Source organism: Schistocerca gregaria, chromosome 7 (assembly GCF_023897955.1).
Source record: "Schistocerca gregaria isolate iqSchGreg1 chromosome 7, iqSchGreg1.2, whole genome shotgun sequence".
NCBI classification, from domain to species: domain Eukaryota; kingdom Metazoa; phylum Arthropoda; class Insecta; order Orthoptera; family Acrididae; genus Schistocerca; species Schistocerca gregaria.
This window is the reverse complement of record NC_064926.1, coordinates 275,188,305-275,209,366: the sequence shown is the minus strand read 5'-3', so window position 1 is coordinate 275,209,366 and position 21,062 is coordinate 275,188,305. Positions and strand designations below refer to the sequence as shown.

Below are 21,062 nucleotides of genomic sequence, written 5' to 3'. Positions count from 1 at the left end.
ATACAGTTTGTAACATTACAGGACATATTGGGACATATTGAAGTATTCAATACTGTAGACTTTTAGGGGATGTCGATACAGATATACAAAATGTAAAGGGAAGCTTTGGTGATGTTTAAATATTGTACTGTGTCAATATTAGGACATTTTGCACAGAAGGAACAAAGGTAGAATTAATGTAAATATATATAAGTGTTAGTGGCCTATTTTCATTCAATTTTGTAATTATGTTTCATTTTGTAAAAGAAAGACTCACTGTTTGTGGTAGCTCTGATTGATTGTGTGAATTATCAGTTTTGAGCTAAATTATTTCGTATAATATGGACAAGATACTTTTGAGGACTCACCAGCTAAAGAGAAAGTCTGTGAATGAGCGTTTGATGCACACTTCTGGAGCTTTCTATGGAGAAATTCTGTATTATGATCGCAAAAATACGAAAACTTGTAAAAACTGTTTCATAACCTAATTTCGAGGGACAATTTGTACCAAGAAATATTGCTGGAGAGATTTATTTAAGTTTTGAAACACGATTTAAATCATTTTACATATAAATAGTTGTTCTAAATCACTCAAGAAATATCCAAAATCAAATGTCAAGATATTTCTGGAAACATCGGTACAAATCTGGTGAAGGTTATCCAGAAGCTGGTAGAAAAATGTTATAAAATCTATTTGGAAATTATGCTTGTAAGAATTTATATGTACTGATCCTTTTACTTACTTTAATCTGTACTAAAATTCTGTAATGTCTAATTTAGTTTTAAGTCGTGAATACCTATCATATTGTAAACAAAACATTGTCAAAGACTCTCATTGTTTGGAAAGATATTAATACACCTAGGAGTTGTCAGTTGCCAGTTCAGTTCGGATATGCAGTGCGGTTAGCTCGGAGAGTCAGTTGTTGAGTCTGTGAAGTCTGTCAGTTCTGTTTGTAAATAAACGTCTGTACTGAAGAATTACTTGTTGTCGTCAATATGAACTCAAGACCTTTTGCACGAAGCAGACACCTCCTAATGCAACGTTTTAATTTGGTGTTGAGGAGCTGAAATGTTATAATTTGGTGGAGGAGCTGGGATGTTATTATTTGGTGGAGGAGCTGGGATGTTATAATTTGGTGGAGGAGCTGGGATGTTATAAGTTGCACAGTATTTCCATGGGCTGTGGTACACACATTGTGGTGATGTGGTTAGCATTGCTGGCTGGCGTGCATTGGGTTGCCAGTTCAAAACCAACCACCAGCATTTATTTTTTATTTAGTATTTATCATTTCAGGAAGGTTCTTGAAATACATTGTGTTTGTAATTTCTGTATGTTCTGGAAGAAGCATCTATCAGTGCATTACCAGTGCCGCTTTGACACTTCCTTGCCATCTTTAACCACATCTGAAGTGATGGCAAATTTCTCTCGCAATGGTGAGAAAGTATCATCATTTCAGTGCTAAAACCTAGCAATAAACCATTAGATGTGGATAGCTGCTATCCTATTAGTCTCACCAACATTCTGTGCAAACTGCTTGAATATATAATGAGCTGGTGGGTGTGTTGGTTCCTTGAGTCTCGGTGCCTTCTGGTTCCATCCCATGGTGGCTTTTGCCAAGGTCGCTCCACCACTGACAACTTGGTATACCTGGAGTCTGCCATTAGAATGGCCTTTTCCCACCATTGTCATCTTACTGCCATCTTTTTTGACTTGATGAAAGCCAATGACACCACTTGGCAATACAACATCCTTACTACATTACATGAGTGGAACCTCACCGGCCCATTCCCGATCGTTAAGCAGAACTTTTTGTCACTCTGCACCTTCATAGTTCGAGACAGTGCTTCACACAGTTCCCCCCATGTCCAAGAGAATGCGGTCTTGCAGGGCTCTGCACTGAGTGTCCCACTCTTTTTAGTGTCCTTCGATGGTCTCACAGCAGCTGTGGGGTCCTCAGTATCACACTTCTTATATGCTGCATTTACTTTTGTTCATCTATTACTGATGTGGCTGAACATCGACTGCACGGAGCCATATGAAAAGCGCAGTCATGAGTCCACACCCATGGCTTTCAGTTTTCAGCAGCCAAAAGTTGCATCGTGCACTTCTGTTGCCATTGGATAGTTCACCTGCACCCACAGCTTTATTTTGATGACCATCTCCTTAATGTAGTGGACTCCTATCACTTTTTATGGCCGGTTTTTGGCACCCACTTAACTAAGCTTCCCCACCTTCATCACCTTAAACAAAAATGCAGATTGCCCTACACTGTTGCATCTTACAGAGCCTTTGTACAGTCCTGTCTTGACTATGGGAGCCTGGCATATGTTTCAGCATTGCCCTCAGTATTTTGGATGCTGGACCCTGTACAGCACAGTGGAGTTTGATTTGTGATGAGAGCTTTCAAAATAAGCCTGATGAGCAGCCTACTCATGGAAACTGTGGTTCCTCCATAGAGGATAAGGCAAAAGCAACTGCTTGCCCACTATACGGAGCACATTCACAGCTCACCTAAACATCTAAATTACTGTCTCCTTGTCCTTAACACAGCAGTCCATCTCCCACAACCCTACCCAGATCGTGAATTACAATTGCAGTCTGTGTCCAGTCCCTTCTCATTGAATTCAAGTAATTCGCTCTACTGTCTCTCCTCCAGGCCCAATGACGTATACCTCTGTGGTGTGTATCTCAGCCATAGTTTCATCTGGACCTCTCCCATCAGGGGGCGCTGGCTTATAAAAAAAAATGGGGGGGGGGGGGGGGGGCATACTGGAGGTCTTGCTCTGGAAATTTTCTAAATTTTAGATGAAAAAGATTGAGTTTTAAAGTTTTTTAAAGCATTTCAGAGTCATATGATCATCAATAGAACCCCAAAAATTGGACTCTTGATAACTCAACACTCCAGGAAACTCGACAAGCATGACACAATTTTTGACTTTGAAAAAAGAAACAAAACAAAACATGCACAGTATTTTTGTAAAAAGCTAATTTAATTTCCAGTAATAATCATGCTCATTGACTATTGCAGAGCAGTGAATATATAGCTCTGAAAAGACTGAAATTATATTTGAATAATGATTAATGAGTGTGATAGCTAATTTAAGCTTACTTTGAATAAGGCTCAGGGTTCATTAAATAAAAACAATATCTCAAAGTTAATGCTTTAATAAAGTTAATACAGTATGCTTAATACTTTCAGTCAAAAAGTATGTAAATAGTGGGTTTTATTTGGGTCTTACACCCTAAAAATATTTAAGTATTTGAAAATAACCAATACAGTACCGTAGTAATATAGTAGTACAGTACTAAACTTGTACTAATATTTTCAAACTGAAAATTTAACATTATGTATGTGTTTAATTCTCTATTTCCTGAGGATTTTTAATATTGCTCTAAATACGATTATTAGGGCTAGAGTGCCTTTAAAAAGGTGCAAATGTCCATCGTCTGAGTGGAGTACTGAATATGAAGTCATTGATGACTGGTTGGATATCCAATCCATCCAAAACATCTTGGTGGGCATGAAGAACAGCCAAGTTGTTCAATCACTTCTGTCCCATTGTTGATCGGAGATATGACTTCAAACATGTAAGGGCATTAAATGACCTTTATGCTGTTGCTGTCATGATTAGAACTACTTTGAGAAACTTAATGCACTTCACTACTTCACATAACATTTCTCCAACTGCAGGCTCTTGTGTAATGTCCTTTCGTACATCACACGTTTTTTAAGGACCAGTTGTTTTTTTAGCAATATCAGCTAACATATTCAAGTGTAAGCAGTCTCTCAATGTCTAGGTCATTTTTGAAAAACTCTGTTGATTTTTCCAATTTTGTTTCACCTCTGTTTACTAAAAGCAAGCACTCTTGTTCAACTGCAATGACCTATGTGAGTCCAGTTGAAGCAAACTGCTCATTAATGCAAGATTGCACCGTTTCACAAACTGCCATGTAAATAGCTTTGTGGTATTCCTTTGGGGTTCTAAAAGTGTTCGATGAGCTGGCTCGTTGTTTTCATACTTCTTTGGTATACTTAGATTCCAAGGAAGCGAAGGATCATTAACTTGTGAAGGTTTTTCTTTTAAACACAATTCCTAAAAGTGTTCAAAACTACCACGCCTTCCATTAAATATACAAATCAACCCCTCATGTACTTTTTCCAGATCAGCAACACTTAGATGAGGGCATTGAATTTTTTCATTGATATCCTCTTCTGGGTTCATTGCATGGCAATAAAGACCTAAAAAGAAATAAGTTTTGAATTGTAACATTGATTCAAGGTAGCTTGCACATTTGTAACCTGCATCTGTTTTGTCCTCTGCAGAAAAGGTTTCAAAAACTCTAGAAGTTCTTGAAAGTTTTTCAGTATTCTCAAGATACTAGAAGCTTGCATGGTCCATTGAGTCGCGCAAAGGGGCTGTAGATCAGCTTGGTCGTTGGCGCTGTCACAGCGTATGCTTCTGAAAAGTCCCATCCTTTTGTTGGATTCCCTTACAGTGTTTATTAAGTCCTTGGCCAAAGCCATAATATCCCTCATAAATGTAAGATGCCGGAGACTGTCTACAACTGCCAAGTCTAAACTTTGAGCAGTGGAGTGCACATAACGTGCTTTTGGTAATGTACCCAAAACTAACTTGTTTAGTCCTTTGAACTTACCTCTCATACTTGAGGCACCATCATAGCACTGTCCTCTTAAGTTATCCATTAACAAATCAAAATGAGCAAAAAGTCTTTTAAAATACTAAACAGAGTTTGTGATTCAGTGTCGGTGGTCTCGTATAAGCCAATAAAGTCTTCATTGATGATTAAGGAATCATTGACAGTACAAATACAAAATGACACTTGTTTGAGATTAGAAGAATCACTTGTTTTGTCAACCATAATAGAAAAATGTTCACTCTTCTTGATTTAAGGCAGTACCTTTCTCAACACAGACTTTCCTAGTAGATCAATGATCTCGTTTTGATTATCGTGGGACATCCACTTATACCCCAAATGCCCTAACCAGTCTTTAAACTCAAGTCATTCTTTCAGAGTTCCAACAATTGAAGAAAATTTGAGTTTACATCTTTGTGCCCTCTAATTGCTAGTCCTTGTTGGCATAGAAATTGCACAGTAGTAAAAATTGACTCAAGAGCTAAATGGCCTTTCTTCATATCACTATCAAATTGTTCATTCAATTGGGAGGCCACACTTTGGTTAGTGATAGAATTTAGTTTCAGAACACCTTCTTTATGCGTAAATGTATTTTCATGAAAAGGAATTTTTCCAAAGCCTTTTTCCAGTTAAAAAACCGTACGGAAGTAAATGCATCTTCTTCTTTAAAGAAAATTGTAATAGATTTTTAGCATTTGCCTCTACGCAGGTTTTGCAAAAAAACTTTTTCGGTAGATGCTTCATATTCTAGTCATGTATATTTGACCAACCAAGTCTTCTGAAATGATCTTTCCTTACCGTATTGTCCAGGTTTTGGCTGTGAATGGTTCTCGCCTGATAATGACGAAGCAATTGTCGACACAATAAATGTTGGAGGTTGACTTTCTGTATCATCATCTTCTAAGCACGCCTTTTTGGTAACACATTTATCCATTGCAAATTTAATTCACAGTACACTAAGAGACTAAAGTAAACGAATAAAATATAGTCATATAAAATAGTCCACTAGACACTAATGTCGGAATACTAAAAACATCTGCAGCAGGCACTAAACGAAACTATCCACAATGAATGACTGCGACAGCAGGGTGGGCTTTATATAGGCACGGCATTATAATGTCTCAAAGCATCAAGGCAACGCAAGGCAGAGGGTTCCAGGTGCTTCTGTTCCAGTCCTTTCGATGTTGCCGCAGCCACAGCACTGGCCTGCCAGTGCCAGACTTTACCCAAAGGTCCTTGCACCAGGACAAATTCTAAATATGTCCGCAGTACCATAACACTATCATGATTCACACCACTCATTTTCAGTTAACCTGCTTACTACCGTAATAATTATTTGCTTTAACCCATTACTGAATGTATTTCAAAAGGTAACTATCATCAAGCAAAGAAATTAAGAAGTTCCAACATATTTTTTTGTAATTTTACAAAGCATGATATAACTAATAATTTTCTTAACTTATTCCCCCCCCCTCCCAAATCCCCGCGCGAATTTTTTGTATCGGGCCCCCTCAGGCCCCGTGGAATCAATGCCTGTTTTTCCCATGTCACAAAAGACTCAGTTCATCCTGCGGCCCTCCACTGCCTGTTTCTCTCTATTCTTGCCCTGTCCCAGGTCTCAGAGGTAGTTTACATGGATGGCTCGATGGTTGATGGTCATATTGGGTTTGCATATGCTCATGCAGGACATACTGAACAGTGTTCCGTGCCAGATGGCCACAGTGTTTTCACTGCAGAACTGGTAGCCATCTCTTGTACTCCTGAGCATATCCGTCCATGTGCCAGGGAGTCCTTCTTCATTTGTAGCGACTCCTTGACCGCTTTACAAATTCTTGGCCACCCAAGAGTCTCTTTATGTCCCTGAAAAGTGTGGATGATCAGTGGCCTTCATATGGACCCTGTGAAATGAACTTGCCAACAGGCTAGCCAAAGAGGCTACCCATTAACGGAGTCTGGACATTGGCACACCAGAATCTGATCTTTGATTAGTACTATTCCAAAAGGTTTTTGGGCTCTGGAATACAGAATGGCACTTCCTGACCATGCTGAACAAGTTACTTATGATAAAGGAGCCAATGAAGGTGTCGCAGTCCTCCATGCAACCCTCTCACTAGGATTCTGTTCTCCTTTGCCAGCTTCACATCAACCATACTTGGATGACTCACAGTCACCATCTACATTGCAAGGGCCCACCTCAGTGTTGTCATGATTCATACTTGACAGTGATCACATCTTGTTGGACTATCCAACTTTAACCGTCCTGAGACGGACTTTTTACCTTCCTGAGGCACTATCTATCATGTTAGGTGACAATGCCTGAATGGCTGATCTAGTTTTAAGTTTTATTTGAGATGGGGTGTTTTTATCATGTGGCCTTCTCCTCCAGACCTTCACCCTCATTTTTACTCTTCCTCACTCTCTCTGGTGCTGTCTGTTCGACTTGATGTTCATCTTTTCACCATCTGTGTTTCTCTTGCCTTGTGTTTTTAGGCTGGAGATTTCAGTGTGTTGCAAGTGGCAGGCTCATCCCCTTTTTATTCTTGCAATCAGCCAGCCCAGGTCATCTGATATATTGTTATAACACCTTCTACAATTGTTATCCTTTTAGTTAATGTTTTCACTTTTGGCTTGCTTCTTTCATTTTCTCCTTCTGTGTGATTACACATCTAATTTTACCCATTTTGTTCCTTTCCCACCTTTCAGGCAATAGGATTCTTTGGGTTATAGTTTTCTTCTGAGAACTGGCATAACCACTGAAAAAGGGACTGATAATCAAGCAGTTTAGTCCCTTTTACTCCACAAACCAACCAACCAACTTGTATGGCACAATCCACCAGTGGTTTGAGAACAAAAATGGAAAGCTTACTAGCTCAGATAAATTGCAAGCCGAACTGTGAAAATGTTGGTGACAGTCATCGGCAGAACGGGGCCCAGTGTCATAAGAAAAGGACTCAGTCATACTTACAGAATGCTATAGCCCTATGTTACAGTGTGAATATGAATATGAAAATGAAAAATCTGACAAAATCTCACACTTGATGGAAGGAGTCACAGATGAAATGTACCGAGATGTAGTTTTAAAAGGTGTCACAACATATTAGGAGTACATCAAGTGATTCCATCACATTGAGGATATGCAACAGAAAGGAGTCAGATGAAAGACGTATGATCGACTTATGAATGTGGTCCATATGGCAATTGTGGAAAATCGCCAAGACATCGCTCTCTCGTATGCCAGCTAGTGAGAGAATGAACAACGTATTTTATGAGAGCCAAAACTGTTGAACTGAGTAAGCAAGAGATAGCTGCCATAAATGTTAACATAATGTGTCAAAAGGTAACAGAGAATGTTGAAGAAGTAGTGTAATGATCTTTAGCACCAATCTCTGAAACCAGCCAAATACGTCAGGAAGAAGAAATTCAGCCTGCTCAGACTTATGCTGCAGCCATCAAACACTTCACCTGACCAATGCAGAGAAAACCAGCTCCTACTACATTATACAGGCATTTGAAGTGAAATGAACAGTGAGTGCAGTTAAGAACTAGGCGGTAAGTGAAAATAAGAGACTGGGAAAAAAGTACAGAGAGAAGGAAATATTAAGATACAGTAAAAAAAAATACAACAAACATATAAATTAGCAAGTAAAATTTAAAAAATTTGTGTAGTTAATGCAAGTTAACTACAGGAGAGTGTCAGGATCCAAGGCTTTATTGGAGAGCATATTCCCATGGCTGAAGCTCAACTGAACTATTACATGGTGGAAGCATCTAAGTGAAACATATAATTTAGCAGCGTACTCAGTGGTTCAGAGTGTACTCAGCAACTTTATACTAGATGACCTCAAGGCAGGCATTGCAAGTCACTTCAAGTTCTATGTGCAATAACCACGTCATCTAGCAGAAACACCTTCCTAGCCTTTGTGACTGATTTATTAACTTTCATAATCATAGTTGCTTTAATGACATCATGATCACTAGTCTCCGCTTGTATACTGACATTGTCAATAAGGTTCGGCCTATTTGTAGGTACAAGGTCTAAGATATTTCCTTTCCATTTGGGCTACCGAGCTAGCTGCTCAAGACAATTTTCAGAAAGCATGTTCAAAAGTATTCCACTTGACTGTCTGTCTGTACCGCTGCAATGAATCCATAGATACCCCAGTCAGTATTTGGCAGGTTAAAATCGCCTCCAACCATTACTGCAAGATCTGGATATTTACGCACTATTGACTAAAGACCTTCTTTGAACATCCAACAATTGAATTGATTTCACCTGCACCTCTTATATGTGACCAGATGACTTCACTATCACACTCAACTTTAACCAATATCTCTAACTTCTGTTTGCTTCAGACTCTGTGAACATATCCTCATTTGGAATATAATAAACTTTCTAGAAATTGAGACACTTATGTCCACAAATCAGCATGGTTCTAAAAAGCATTGCTCGTGTGAAACTCAGCTTGCCCTTCTCTCACATGGTATACTGAGAACTATGGATGAAGGCGAACAAGCAGATTCCATATTTCTAGATTTCCAGAAAGCTTTTGACACACTATCCCATTGCAGGCTGTTAATGAAGGTACAAACATAAGGAATAAGTTCACAGATATGTTTAGTGGCTCAAAGAATTCTTAAATAATGCAAAACAGTATGTTGTCCTCATGAGTGAGTGTTCAACAGAAGCAAGTGTATCATCAGGAGAGCCCCAGGGAAGTGTGATAGGACTACTGTTGTTATCTACTTATGTAAATGATTTAATATATTAAAAACAAAGATTCCAAGGCTTACCAAGTGGGAAAGCGCTGGTAGACAGGCACAATAAAATAACACACAAACACACACACACAAAATTAGGGCTTTCGCAACCGGCAGCGGTTGCTTCGTCAGGAAAGAGGGAAGGAGAAGGAAAGATGAAAGGATGTGGGTTTTAAGGGAGAGGGTAAGGAGCCATTCCAATCCCGGGAGCGGGAAGACTTACCTTAGGGGGAAAAAAGGATAGGTATGTACTCGCGCACACACACACACATATATATATATAAAATAGAAAGAAACTTCCACATGGGAAAAATATATTAAAAACAAAGATTCCAAGACTTACCAAGCGGGAAAGCGCCTCGACTGACATCTCTGCCCTTACTCTTTGCCTAAATATGTCTGCTTGTGTCTGTGTATGTGTGGATGGATATGTGTGCGTGTGTGTGTGTGCGCGAGTGTACACCTGTACTTTTTTTCCCCCTAAGGGAAGTCTTTCCACTCCCGGGATTGGAATGACTCCTTACCCTTGCATTCTCTCCACCTCACATCCCTCCATACCTACCATGTACAGTGCACGTAGCTTTCCAGTCTTATTAACTCTTGCATGATGTCTTTTTTTTTTTTTTTTTTAAGTTACCTCTGCATTGTTTGTTATCCTATCTTAATATATTTAAGCTCTCAGGTTTTCAGATCATGTCTCATTCAGTCCCCAAGTACCAGTCTTTCCCATTCATCCTCTTTGGTAAGTCACCCCTGATCCAGCTTCTGGGTGACTTTTCTTTAATTCTCCCCATTCCTTAAATCTCACCAGTTCTTTTTCCTTCATCCCTCTTCCTTTCCCTTCAACCCTTCTGCCGGGAGGAGCCACTGGCTCCAAAAGCTTGCACATTTCCATAAGTTTTATATCTTCTTTTCTTCTGCCACCACTCGGTGAGCAGACTTTTTTTACCTGTTCAGTTGTATTATACCCTTTCGTTTGATTTACTCCCCAAAGATTAATCATAAGCCATTATAAAAAGCTTTTCAAAACTCTACAAGGAGCATATCGATCTCTACATTAAACTGCTAATTTTTACTATTAGATATTTCATAGTAAAAACTGCATCTATGCGAACTCACATGCATGCACATAGGCTGTGAAATTGCAGTGCGTGCAGACTTGATATGCTTCACTTACATCCTCATACTGCATTGTGACATTGCTAAACATCATGGAACGGACTACGCACCTGCTGAGACAGTCAGTGAGTGCTCACACTTGTGAAAGCAAGTGAGAGCGATCAACATAGATAGTGAGTGATAAATAATGGCTGCTGCTCCCTGAACTTCATCACACAGATGTAGTGCTCTGCTGACAACAATAGGAATAGGTCTCCCAAGGTTTTCTTCCCATTTTAGTGTGAACCTTCCTTTCAGGATAAGATTTCAGATTCACAGTTGTCAGTACACTCTCAGACCAGCATCCCCAGGAGAATAGCGTCTGTCTGGAATTGTGTCCATGAACAGCTCAGTGACAGAAGTATGGAGTCCTGCCCAGTGTTCTCTTTTTGTAGCTGATTTTTCAGTCTTTTGTCTATCTTCCAACTTCAAAACAACTGGCTTGACAGCTGCATCTAACAGTAAGAAGACTAGAAATATGGGCTAAGACATAGGCTTCAATTTTTCTACAGATAAGTGTGTGCGTCAATTTTAATCATGTATGTGATGTTTTTTATCAGCCTGAATTGTGTCTGGGAGAACCTCACTCTGAGTTTTAAGGACTCGATAATGTTTTTAGGTCTCATGTTTGATGACTCATGCCTGTTGCACTTGTAGTATCTAGAAGTAATAACTCTAAAGGCCCTCAGCGTCTTAAAAGCACCCTAGTGGCAGGTACAGAGAGGCTGACAGATCCTTCCTGTTGTTGTTTTACAGAATTTTCGTTTGCTCGTGGCTGGACTATGGCAGTGTTGTGTATGGTTCTGCACAAACAACCTATTTACATGTTCTGGAATCCATTCAGCATAAAGGCATTAGATTGGTATTAGGAGGCTTCAGGCAGCCTTTGTGGCGAGGATGGTGAACCACCATGGTGAACCACCTCTAAACATGTGACAGAAGTTCCTCGTCGTGTGACATGCATGTAATGTCTGATCAATCCTCCAGTCTATGGCCTCTGCTCTTCTCGTCTGATCATCAGCAGAATGGATGTATTTAATCCATAGGAGAGTAATGAGACCATTTGGGACTAGAGCAGAGGAGTAGCTTCTAGAGATTGTGCCATACCTAAAAGTTTTAACACATGGGTGCAGCAAGTATACTCAATATTGAGGCCAAGACTATTTGATAAAGTTCAAGAAATCTTGTACACCATATTATTGTTTTCAAACAAATCTTTTAAATGCTTTAGAGTAGCACAGAAATTTAATAATTATTTACACTGTTAGGTCTAAGCAAGGCCATACTGTATGCTGCTCAGTAGTTTCTCCTGATGATGTCTTTAGGATTATACTTTCAGTCTTTCATCCAGAGTTCTCTGCAATCCTAAATGCACTGGGGCAGATGAGGTTCAATCAATAAATAACTTTGCCTGTTCTGATTCGCTAAGTATCACACAGAATTTTCAACAAACATTCCAGCAGACAAAGTAGTGCAAAACATGTAAGAAACACTTTACGTACTACAGTATCACGGGAAGGATGTATCATTCTTCTGGGCACTGGGCCATGTGGGAATACTGGCTAATGATCAAACTGACACAGCAACAAGGAACACTTAAAATTAAAGTAATGTATTGCACCTTGCAGTCCTTTTCACTGCTGTTACCTTATTGCTTAGGAGGGGGTTTATGGTCAGAGAGAGAATGTGTGGCTGGAGATACAAAATAACAAATTATAAGGCTGATTAAACCTACAATTTTGCCATGGAGAACATCATTCCAATCACACAGGTGGAAAAGAAGTGGCTTTAACACAACTGAGAATAGGCCACTGTACTCTGACACACAGGTCCTTCATGGCATGGAGACTCACCAGTGTGGATTGCTTATGGTGCACTAGTGCCAGTGCACCACATTTACTGGATAACATTTTATATTCTGACAAGTAGGCACCATTTTTCATTATAAGGGTTTGTTTACTGTCTTAGGTAATAAGATTAATGTGGAAAAGATTTTAATATTTTGTATATTGTGAGTATTCTTGCCCAGATTATTGTGTAGATTATTTCAGTGTGTCTCAGAGTGACTTGTTCATCCATTTTAGTCAGTGTTCAAGCTAGTCACAATTATTTAAATCAGTATCATATTTTCACCATCTATACATTTCTCCTTTAATATATCATACATATTGTTAAACTGAGTTGCAAGTTTGTGTTTAAATACTTTAGCACTGTTACCAAAAATTTACTAATTGTCACATTTTAGCATCTTGTTACCTCAGTATTGAGCCAACACCTATGAACCGAGGCTTTAAAATACTTTACAGTGATTGTCATGAACTTAATATTACTATTTCTTTTATTTCAGAGTGCAGATATCCCTTCTGTTCTACCAACAGAAAGTGCGGGTATTGCTTTTCAAGAAAGTGCAGGTGACTTGATGAATCTCATAAGCAAAAAAATGGAGAATACAAACAGGTATTTATAATGGCCACAGAATTGTTAAATGTAATTATTCACAATTTTTGTTGAAATATTGCCTTTCCTAAATTTCTAGGCATTTACATGGAAACTGGTTGGCATACTGGGAACATGAGATTGGTCGACCTGATAAAGAAACAAATTTTAATTTCAAGCAGATAAAACTTCAGAGATTCTCAGGCCATACGAGTAACATCCGGACCATACAAGTGTTAGACAATGAAAATAGTTTCCTTAGTGGAAGTCGTGACAAGACTGTGAAACTGTGGTCACTAAGAAGTCAGGTACTGCATAATTATTTTACTATCACTTGTATTTCCTATATCCTCAATGGGCACATCTTGTTTCATTTGCACATCTTGTTTCATTTAGTGTGTGTAATTATGCTCCATTAACATATTATTGTATTTAATTGAAAAGAAAAACTGTCATTCTGTAGTATTGGCCCCTACCCAATAGAAATGTCTAGAGTAATATCTAATTTGGTAATGGAAAGTCCTTGGTCGAATGTAAATAATTTAAGAGTTAAAGGTAACAGCTCACTGAATAGTTTGGAAGTTTTGAGTTGTCAATAGGAACACAAACAAGTCTGAGTACATTACTAGCTTTCAGACAGATCCTCCTTCAGAGTCATAAAGTGTGAGTGCGCACACACACACACACACACACACACACACACACACACACACACGGGCATGCATGCACACCTGCACTGCAGTGCCGGCACAATATAGTCAGCCGAAACAACATAAATTTACATGCGGATATCTGTGGATGTACTCTATAGCTCTGAAGGACTCGTCTGAAAGCTAGCGATATTTTCAGTGCTCTGTGTATGTCTATTGATGACTCATCATTGCAACTATTTGGTGATGTGTAACTTGTTTTCCTTAAATTATTCTATCTAATTTAGAACCAGTGGAAAAATGCTCCTATCAGAGCACAAAAAAGACTCTGATTGAAAAGTGGGGTACCAGCTGCCTATTTCTGCCAAAAATTTTGGCATGCCATCATATTCACGCTCTTTTTAACATGCCATTTACATCTCACTCCTACAAGTTCCTCTAACTGTAACTTGCTCACACCTACTAGTCCATCGCTGTTTAAGTAGTTCATACCCATCCACTCTCACTTGCCCATTCTCACTCACTCATTCAGTCCAACTCGTTGTTGTTACCTCTTTGTGTTTCCTGTCTCGCAGCCACAGTCTCCTTCATTCTGTTCTCCTCCTGCTGTCTCTTCTCACTGTCATTATCTCTCTCTTGCTCTCTCTTCCTCTCTCCTACTGCTTACTATTTCATTAATTCCTTGCCACTGCTGCTCTCTCATCTCACTGTCACTGCCTCTCAATTGTTTGTTGTCATTGTCATAGACTCTTTTCTCATTATCACTGGCTGTCACCCACTTCCACTTTCTCCTTCACTTTCTCCTTCACTTTATTCCTCTCCCACTGGCACTGTGTACTTCACCCTTTTCCTAGCACTGTTCTGTCACTGACGACTGTGTTCCACTGCCACTGAGCCCCTCTGTCTCACATTGCTACTGTCTCCTTCACTCTTTCTATACCACAACCACTGTCTACCATCTTCTAGTATTTATTCCTTTTCCACCTCTTTCCCACTGCCACTGTCTCCTTCTCTCACAACATAAAAAAATGCAAATATGTTCTGTCAGAACCTGTTAATAAACAAGTGCATTTTTAACTTATTTTGTGCTTTGAAAGCAGCATTTTTTCTGCTAGTTCCCTTCTTTTCCATGCTGCAGCAGGACATGTCACTCATCTGAAGAACTTTATAACTCAATAAAATTTGGATAGTTTATTTATGTAAACCCGAAATAATGAAAAACTCGGTACTACACCGTAGGTTTTCCAAAACCCTTTTGGTGATAACAGAGACTCTTTAAAGCATATTTGCATGAGCTCTGAAAAACTCTGATTCTTATGTGCAGCCTTTTGGAATGTGTTGGTAGCACATGCTGTCGTGTGCAACCCAATGTAGCAATCTGTAATTGAAAGAAAGAAAAAATATATTATGTGTGATAATTAACATATATTTCAAAATTGTCCACGCAGATCCTACTTAGTGCTCTTCAAACATGATATTCATAGCTATAGCACAGAATAATTAGGGTTGTGTTGTGAGGAGCTGCAGAAAAAGAAACCACTAATGATTTAGTACCTCTCTCTCATCTGTTGAAAATATATTCCTTCAATATACAAGATGTACAACTTTGTTTCCACTGATTGCCGATAGGTGGCAAGAGCGGTAAGTAGCAGTCGAAAGAAACAGATTGCAGACGTCAGGCAGTTCGCTGGGACCTCGGTCAACATAACCTCATTCACACATTGGTCGATTTGTGTCTGCATCATAAAGTTGTTCTTGATTGAAAATGTCAGTTTACGAGCCTAATTCTCGTCATTTGTGGGAGTTGTTACTGTTTTGTTGCAATATGAAAAAAAACATTGGCTGGGTCTCACCAAATGCTCTCAAGTACGTATGGTAAGGACGATATTAGTGAAAGAATGTATCGTGAGTGGTTTCAACGCTTCAAGAACGGTGATTGTAATGTCATAGACCAGCACAGTGGTGGGAGAGAGAATGTTTTCAAAGATGCAGAATTGGAGGCATTGATGAGTGAAGACTCTCTTCAAACTCAAGAAGAATTGGCACAATTAGTAGGAGTGACACAGCAAGCCATTTCAAAACGTCTCAAGGCTATGGACATTATTCAGAAAGAAGGAACTTGGGTCCCTTGCGAGCGGCATTGAACGGCGTTTGTGTGTTTGTGAACATTTGCTTCAGAGGCAAAAACAGAAGGTATTTCTGCATAGCATTGTGACTGGGGGTGAAAAATGGGTTCATTACGATAACCTTAAACGCAAAAAATCATGAAGATATCCCGGCGATGCTTCCATGTCAATGGCCAAACTGAATATTCACAGCTCCAAGATCATGCTCTGCATTTGGTGCAACCAGCTTGGCGTTGTGTGCTATGAGGTGTTAAAACCAAATGAAACAATCACAGGTGCTCATTATTGAATGCAATTAATGCATTTGAGCAGAGCATTAGAAGACAGATGGCTGCAATACAGCGAGAGGCACGATAAAGTGATTTTGCAGCACAACAACGCTCGAGCCCAAGTTGCAAAAGAGGCCAAAACGTACTTGGAAACGTTAAAATAGGGAAGTCCTACCCCATCCGCCATATTCTCCAGACAGTGCTCTCTCTGGCTACCATCCGCCATATTCTCCAGACAGTGCTCTCTCTGGCTATCACCTGTTTACATCAATGGTGCATGGCCTGGCTGACAAACACTTCTGATCTCATGAAGAAGTCACAAATTGGATCGATTTGTGGAACACCTCTAAAGATGAACAATTTTTTCTACACAGGATTCGTACACTGCCTGAAAGATGGGAGAAAGTGGTGGCCAGCAATGGAAAATACTTAGAATGATACATGTGTAACCAATTTGTTTCATTAAAGCCTCAGATGTTGGAGAAAAAATTGTGGCAGAAAAGTTGTATACCTCGTATGTTTTGCAAAATTATATTTATTTGGTCACTAAGCACCTTCCAGCTTCTTAGACCCTATTCACATGACAACCGAATGTCACAAACACAGATACAATGATGTGCAACTTGTACAGATATTATATAGATGAAGGAGATCAAAAGATACAAAAATGATAACAGCTATAGTGCTTATGTTGCAACGTAAAGTAAAGCGTTGGATGCCAGTCAGGAACAGTAAGCAGAGAGGGCTGTGAAGAAGACATCAGCCAATTGCCCGCTGATTGACCCCTCCCCAGGATGACAACATGACAGTATTGGCCTCAGTGCGAAGAGAACATAAGCACCCACCCGACTGGTAGCGGCCCAGTTCAAGAATAGCATCAAGACTAGTCATTTCACTTCTACTATGTAGCAGTGTCGATACTGAAGAAACTTGCTTATTTTGTCTGTTGCCCTTTGCTTGCATCACATCTGTGTAAATACAAAGTTGCGTATTGTAATCATTTCCTTTTGTAATAAACTTCTTTAATACGATTTGTTTGAATGTTGTGCAGTGATCCAAGAAAGCAGGTGTCCTAGAAACCACATATTTGATGAGTAGGCAGATTTCAACATTTGGTGACAAGGATGGGATAACAAGATGCCATTTGAGGTAAAAAAGTCCCAGAAGTCTGGTAATGTAAGTTGGGGGCATTATCAGTGACCAGGGCTTCTGAGAGGCCTTCGAGGGCAAACAAGCATGCCAGCTCCTAGATCATCTTCGCTGAGGCTGTGGACTGTATGTTAAACATGAAGGGGCATCCACTTCTCATATCGACAACCAGGAGCCACATAGAGCTGACGAATGGGCCAGCAAAGTCCAAATGAATGTGGACAGGACCAAGGAGACACTGCTGTGACCAGTGGGAAATACCGATGGGGGGCTGCTTGCTTGCTGTGACATGTGGAGCACTCCTTCACAATTCTGGCAATATCTGCGTTGATACCTCTCCAGTAGACATATTCCCAGGTGAGGCACTTTGTTAATATGACTGCCCTATGACAATAATGGAGAAGCCGAAGAACCTTATGGTAGAGGGTTCTGGGAAAGAGTACCCCAGTGCAGCCCATGGTGCCTTGCATCAAAATAGTGCCAGGTGGGGATGAAACTCATGATGCCTGATTCAGAAGGTGTGGAGGTCTGAGTGAGTAAGACATTTCTTGTCCAAGGGACATCCTTGTGTTGTATAATGCAAAACCTCCTAGAGGAGAGGATCTTTCGCCGTGTTTCTTCCCAAGAGGTGTGCATCAGCCAGGAGATGTCCATGACATCAGCAGCCTCACTGTCTTCACGAAAACAGACTTCCAGATCCTTATCAAATTCTGGGTTGTGACCAACAGGCAATTGCAGTAGGAAGTCGGCTTTGGCTTAGGCAGTGTGGGGGCAATTTGGGTATTGTAGGCATATCCTATAGAAACAGAGCCCACTGTTGTGGCCAGCATGCCGTGCAGGTCAGTATTGTTGCTGAAGGCTTGAAGAGATGCAGTAGAGGTTATGATCTGTCATAAGTGTGAACCGCCAGACATAGATGTAATCATGGAAGTGTTTGGTGCCAAAGATGATGGCCAAAGCCTCCTTTTCTATGTGGCTGTAGATCCTCTGTGCTACCCACAAATGCAGTGGGTCACTCCATGTCATTCGCAATGTGGGACAAAACTGCACTGATCCCATAGACAAACACATTGGCCACTAACACCAGTGGTTTTATTGGATCGTATGCCTGTATCCAAGTAGGCCAAGGGGTGGCCTCATTCAAGTCATGGAACACCTTACCACATTGGGAAGACCACTTCCAGGGCACATTCTTACAGAGCAAGTGGTGCAGTGGATGTAGCATAGGAGTGAACTGTCAATAATAGTTTAGACTTGAGCCACATGTCTGTGGGGGTCATTAATTGTTGGATGGAACACACATGTTGCAGCATAGGCCATATTCCTGATGAAAGGAAGATGTGTCATAAATATTTGATGTGGCACGCGGAAAAAAGAACATCTGTGAAGATTACAGTGAAGGTTTACCATCATGAACATGGAGGAGAGCATGTCAAGGTTCCATGCAAGATCAATCATATTCTTTTGAGTGACCAGAAATTTGTTGAGGTAGTTCACTGTCTCTGTGATATCCTTTAAGAGTTGCTCCAACTACCTCTCAAAGATTGATGAGGTGTTGGTGATGCCATGCAGAAGCCACATATATTGAAACAATCCAATGGTTATGACCATAATCTGCTTGGAGTTGTCATCCAATGGGAGCTGGAGATAAGCAAAGCACCCTGAATGTTGATTTTGGTGAATGCCTTCCCCCCCCCCAGTCAGATAGGAAACAATTTCCCTAAGCTTGGGAATGGGATACTTGGCGACTATGGACTGAGTGTTCACAGTGGTCTTGAAGTCACCACAAATACAGACCACACCTGACGTTTTCTCCACAGTCACAATGGGGGGGACACCCATGCATTAAGCATGACTGGACTGAGGAAACCCTATTCTGGAGACACTGCAATTCCTATCAAAGCTTATCATGGAGAGCAAACTCGTCATTGCAAACCTTAAAATGTTTTTGGATGCCATGGGTAATAGGGGGATATGTGCCTCAAGCCCTAAAACCCCCCACCAACAGCTTCTGAAACACTGGTCGAAATTTAGCCAAGAGGTTGGTGGTGTAAGAGCAAAGGCTAGGCCAAGCAGCTTAGATGCCCCAGGGACTGCAACCTGAAAAATTTTTGCCAGGTTAACGTGGCGCCATGGCAGAACCTGATCCTGCCATGGAAATCTGGTCCTTAGTAAAACTACATAGCTTTGTGGCAAAGGGGCACAGTGGAGGAGATCTGATGGCTTGGTATGCAAACCAGTTGATTATTATAGCTGCTGACACAGTATCAATCTGGATGGTGACTGATTTGCTTTCCAAGTCAACTTATAGAGGCAGCATCTGAGTGTTCTGTGGGAGACCAGCCTGTGTCAGTGCCATATCTGGAAAATCTGGTTGGAAAGGATTCTTTTCACAGTTGCCCTATGCCCAGTCATGGACACGGAAGTGGAGGAGTGATGAGCTTCATCATTTTGGACAGACTTCCTGCAGGCAGTACACTTCGCCTTGTGGAAATGGCATCGTTGTCAAGGGTAGGTAACAAAACACTGCTTACAAGATGGTAATTGTTTGAAATGATACTTCCTTGGAGAGTCTTTTATGAACAAGGGTGTCAACTGCTGTTGCAAAGCTTCCAAGTCAGGATGGGAGGCAAATAACAGAGCTGGAGCTTGTACAGAACCTGCTGCCCTGAGAGATTGCTCAAAAGCCTGAATGGTGGTAAGGCACGGTTCAAGCAACCTTTGATTTCAGTAGATCCTGATGTAGGCCTTCATCAGGGGTGAGAGTTAAACTATTTTGTAGACCAGAGCTGATGCACAAGGGACCTTGCATTGTTCATTGGCACATTGTTACCAGCATTCCTGGGAGAGACCCTAGAGTCTAGTATCAGTTCCCTGCAGGTTTCAAAATGTAGCTTCTGACAGCTAAAGAACTTGTGTCGATCTGCAGCAATGTGTATCTGTTCATCAAAGTAATCAGCTAAGCTTTTCTTCCAGGAATCATAGGGCACTAAGTGCAGTTCTGCTTGGGGATGTAACTGTTGAGCAACTGGTAGTTCATGGGTCCCGTGTTGGTGAAGTGGAAGGTGCGCTACTGCTGATCACCACAGATGTAGTTGACTGCAAAATGCTGCTCTAATTAGGCTATTCAGCAGGCCCAAGGATCTATTTTCATGTCAGAAGGTTGAAGGGCACTGGCACCAATGTGCCTGGGTGTTAACTGGGTGGTGGTTTGGGCACCGATCCCCACAGTAACCGGAGGAGATGACTTTAAAGAGTGTCAGTAGAGCGTTATTCACCCGCTGCACCCTTTGGAGTGAGATCAACAGCAGATGCATAGTGTCTGTGTTCAATGGCAAGGATGCTGTTTGTTCCTGATCTACCTGGGCATGGTACACATGTTCTAATCGCTTCAAAAAAATCCTTGTTGTCTCTGCAAAATCTGTCTTTTTCCTAATTGAAAGAGAGTTCCGTTAGGATTACAATAGCTTCTTTATTGTCCTTCCAAAACCCAAAAAACTCTTTGTCACAATTTATAATTACAAATTAATCTGTCTCTTCTGCAGTCCCAAACAAAATACAGCTCTGTAGAATTGGCTCCAACTACCTCCGTGGAGCCAGAACTAAACACTGAAATGACCAACACTTGAAGAGAGCTACACTCATGGAAATTGAAATAAGAACACCATGAATTCATTGTCCCAGGAAGGGGAAACTTTATTTACACATTCCTGGGGTCAGATACATCACATGATCACACTGACAGAACCACAGGCACATAGACACAGGCAACAGAGCATGCACAATGTCGGCACTAGTACAGTGTATATCCACCTTTCGCAGCAATGCAGGCTGCTATTCTCCCATGGAGACGATTGTAGAGATGCAGGATGTAGTCCTG

General features: G+C 40.6%; 1 protein-coding gene across 1 annotated transcript in view; it reads left to right on the top strand.

The window, feature by feature from the left end:
- Positions 1-21,062, top strand: part of LOC126281214 (WD repeat-containing protein 81) — a 253,643-nt gene that overhangs the window by 207,439 nt on the left and 25,142 nt on the right. The window contains exons 23-24 of the mRNA XM_049979961.1: positions 12,900-13,009; positions 13,089-13,296. Coding sequence (XP_049835918.1) covers positions 12,900-13,009; positions 13,089-13,296 — 318 coding nt within the window. The remainder of the gene's footprint in view (positions 1-12,899; positions 13,010-13,088; positions 13,297-21,062) is intronic.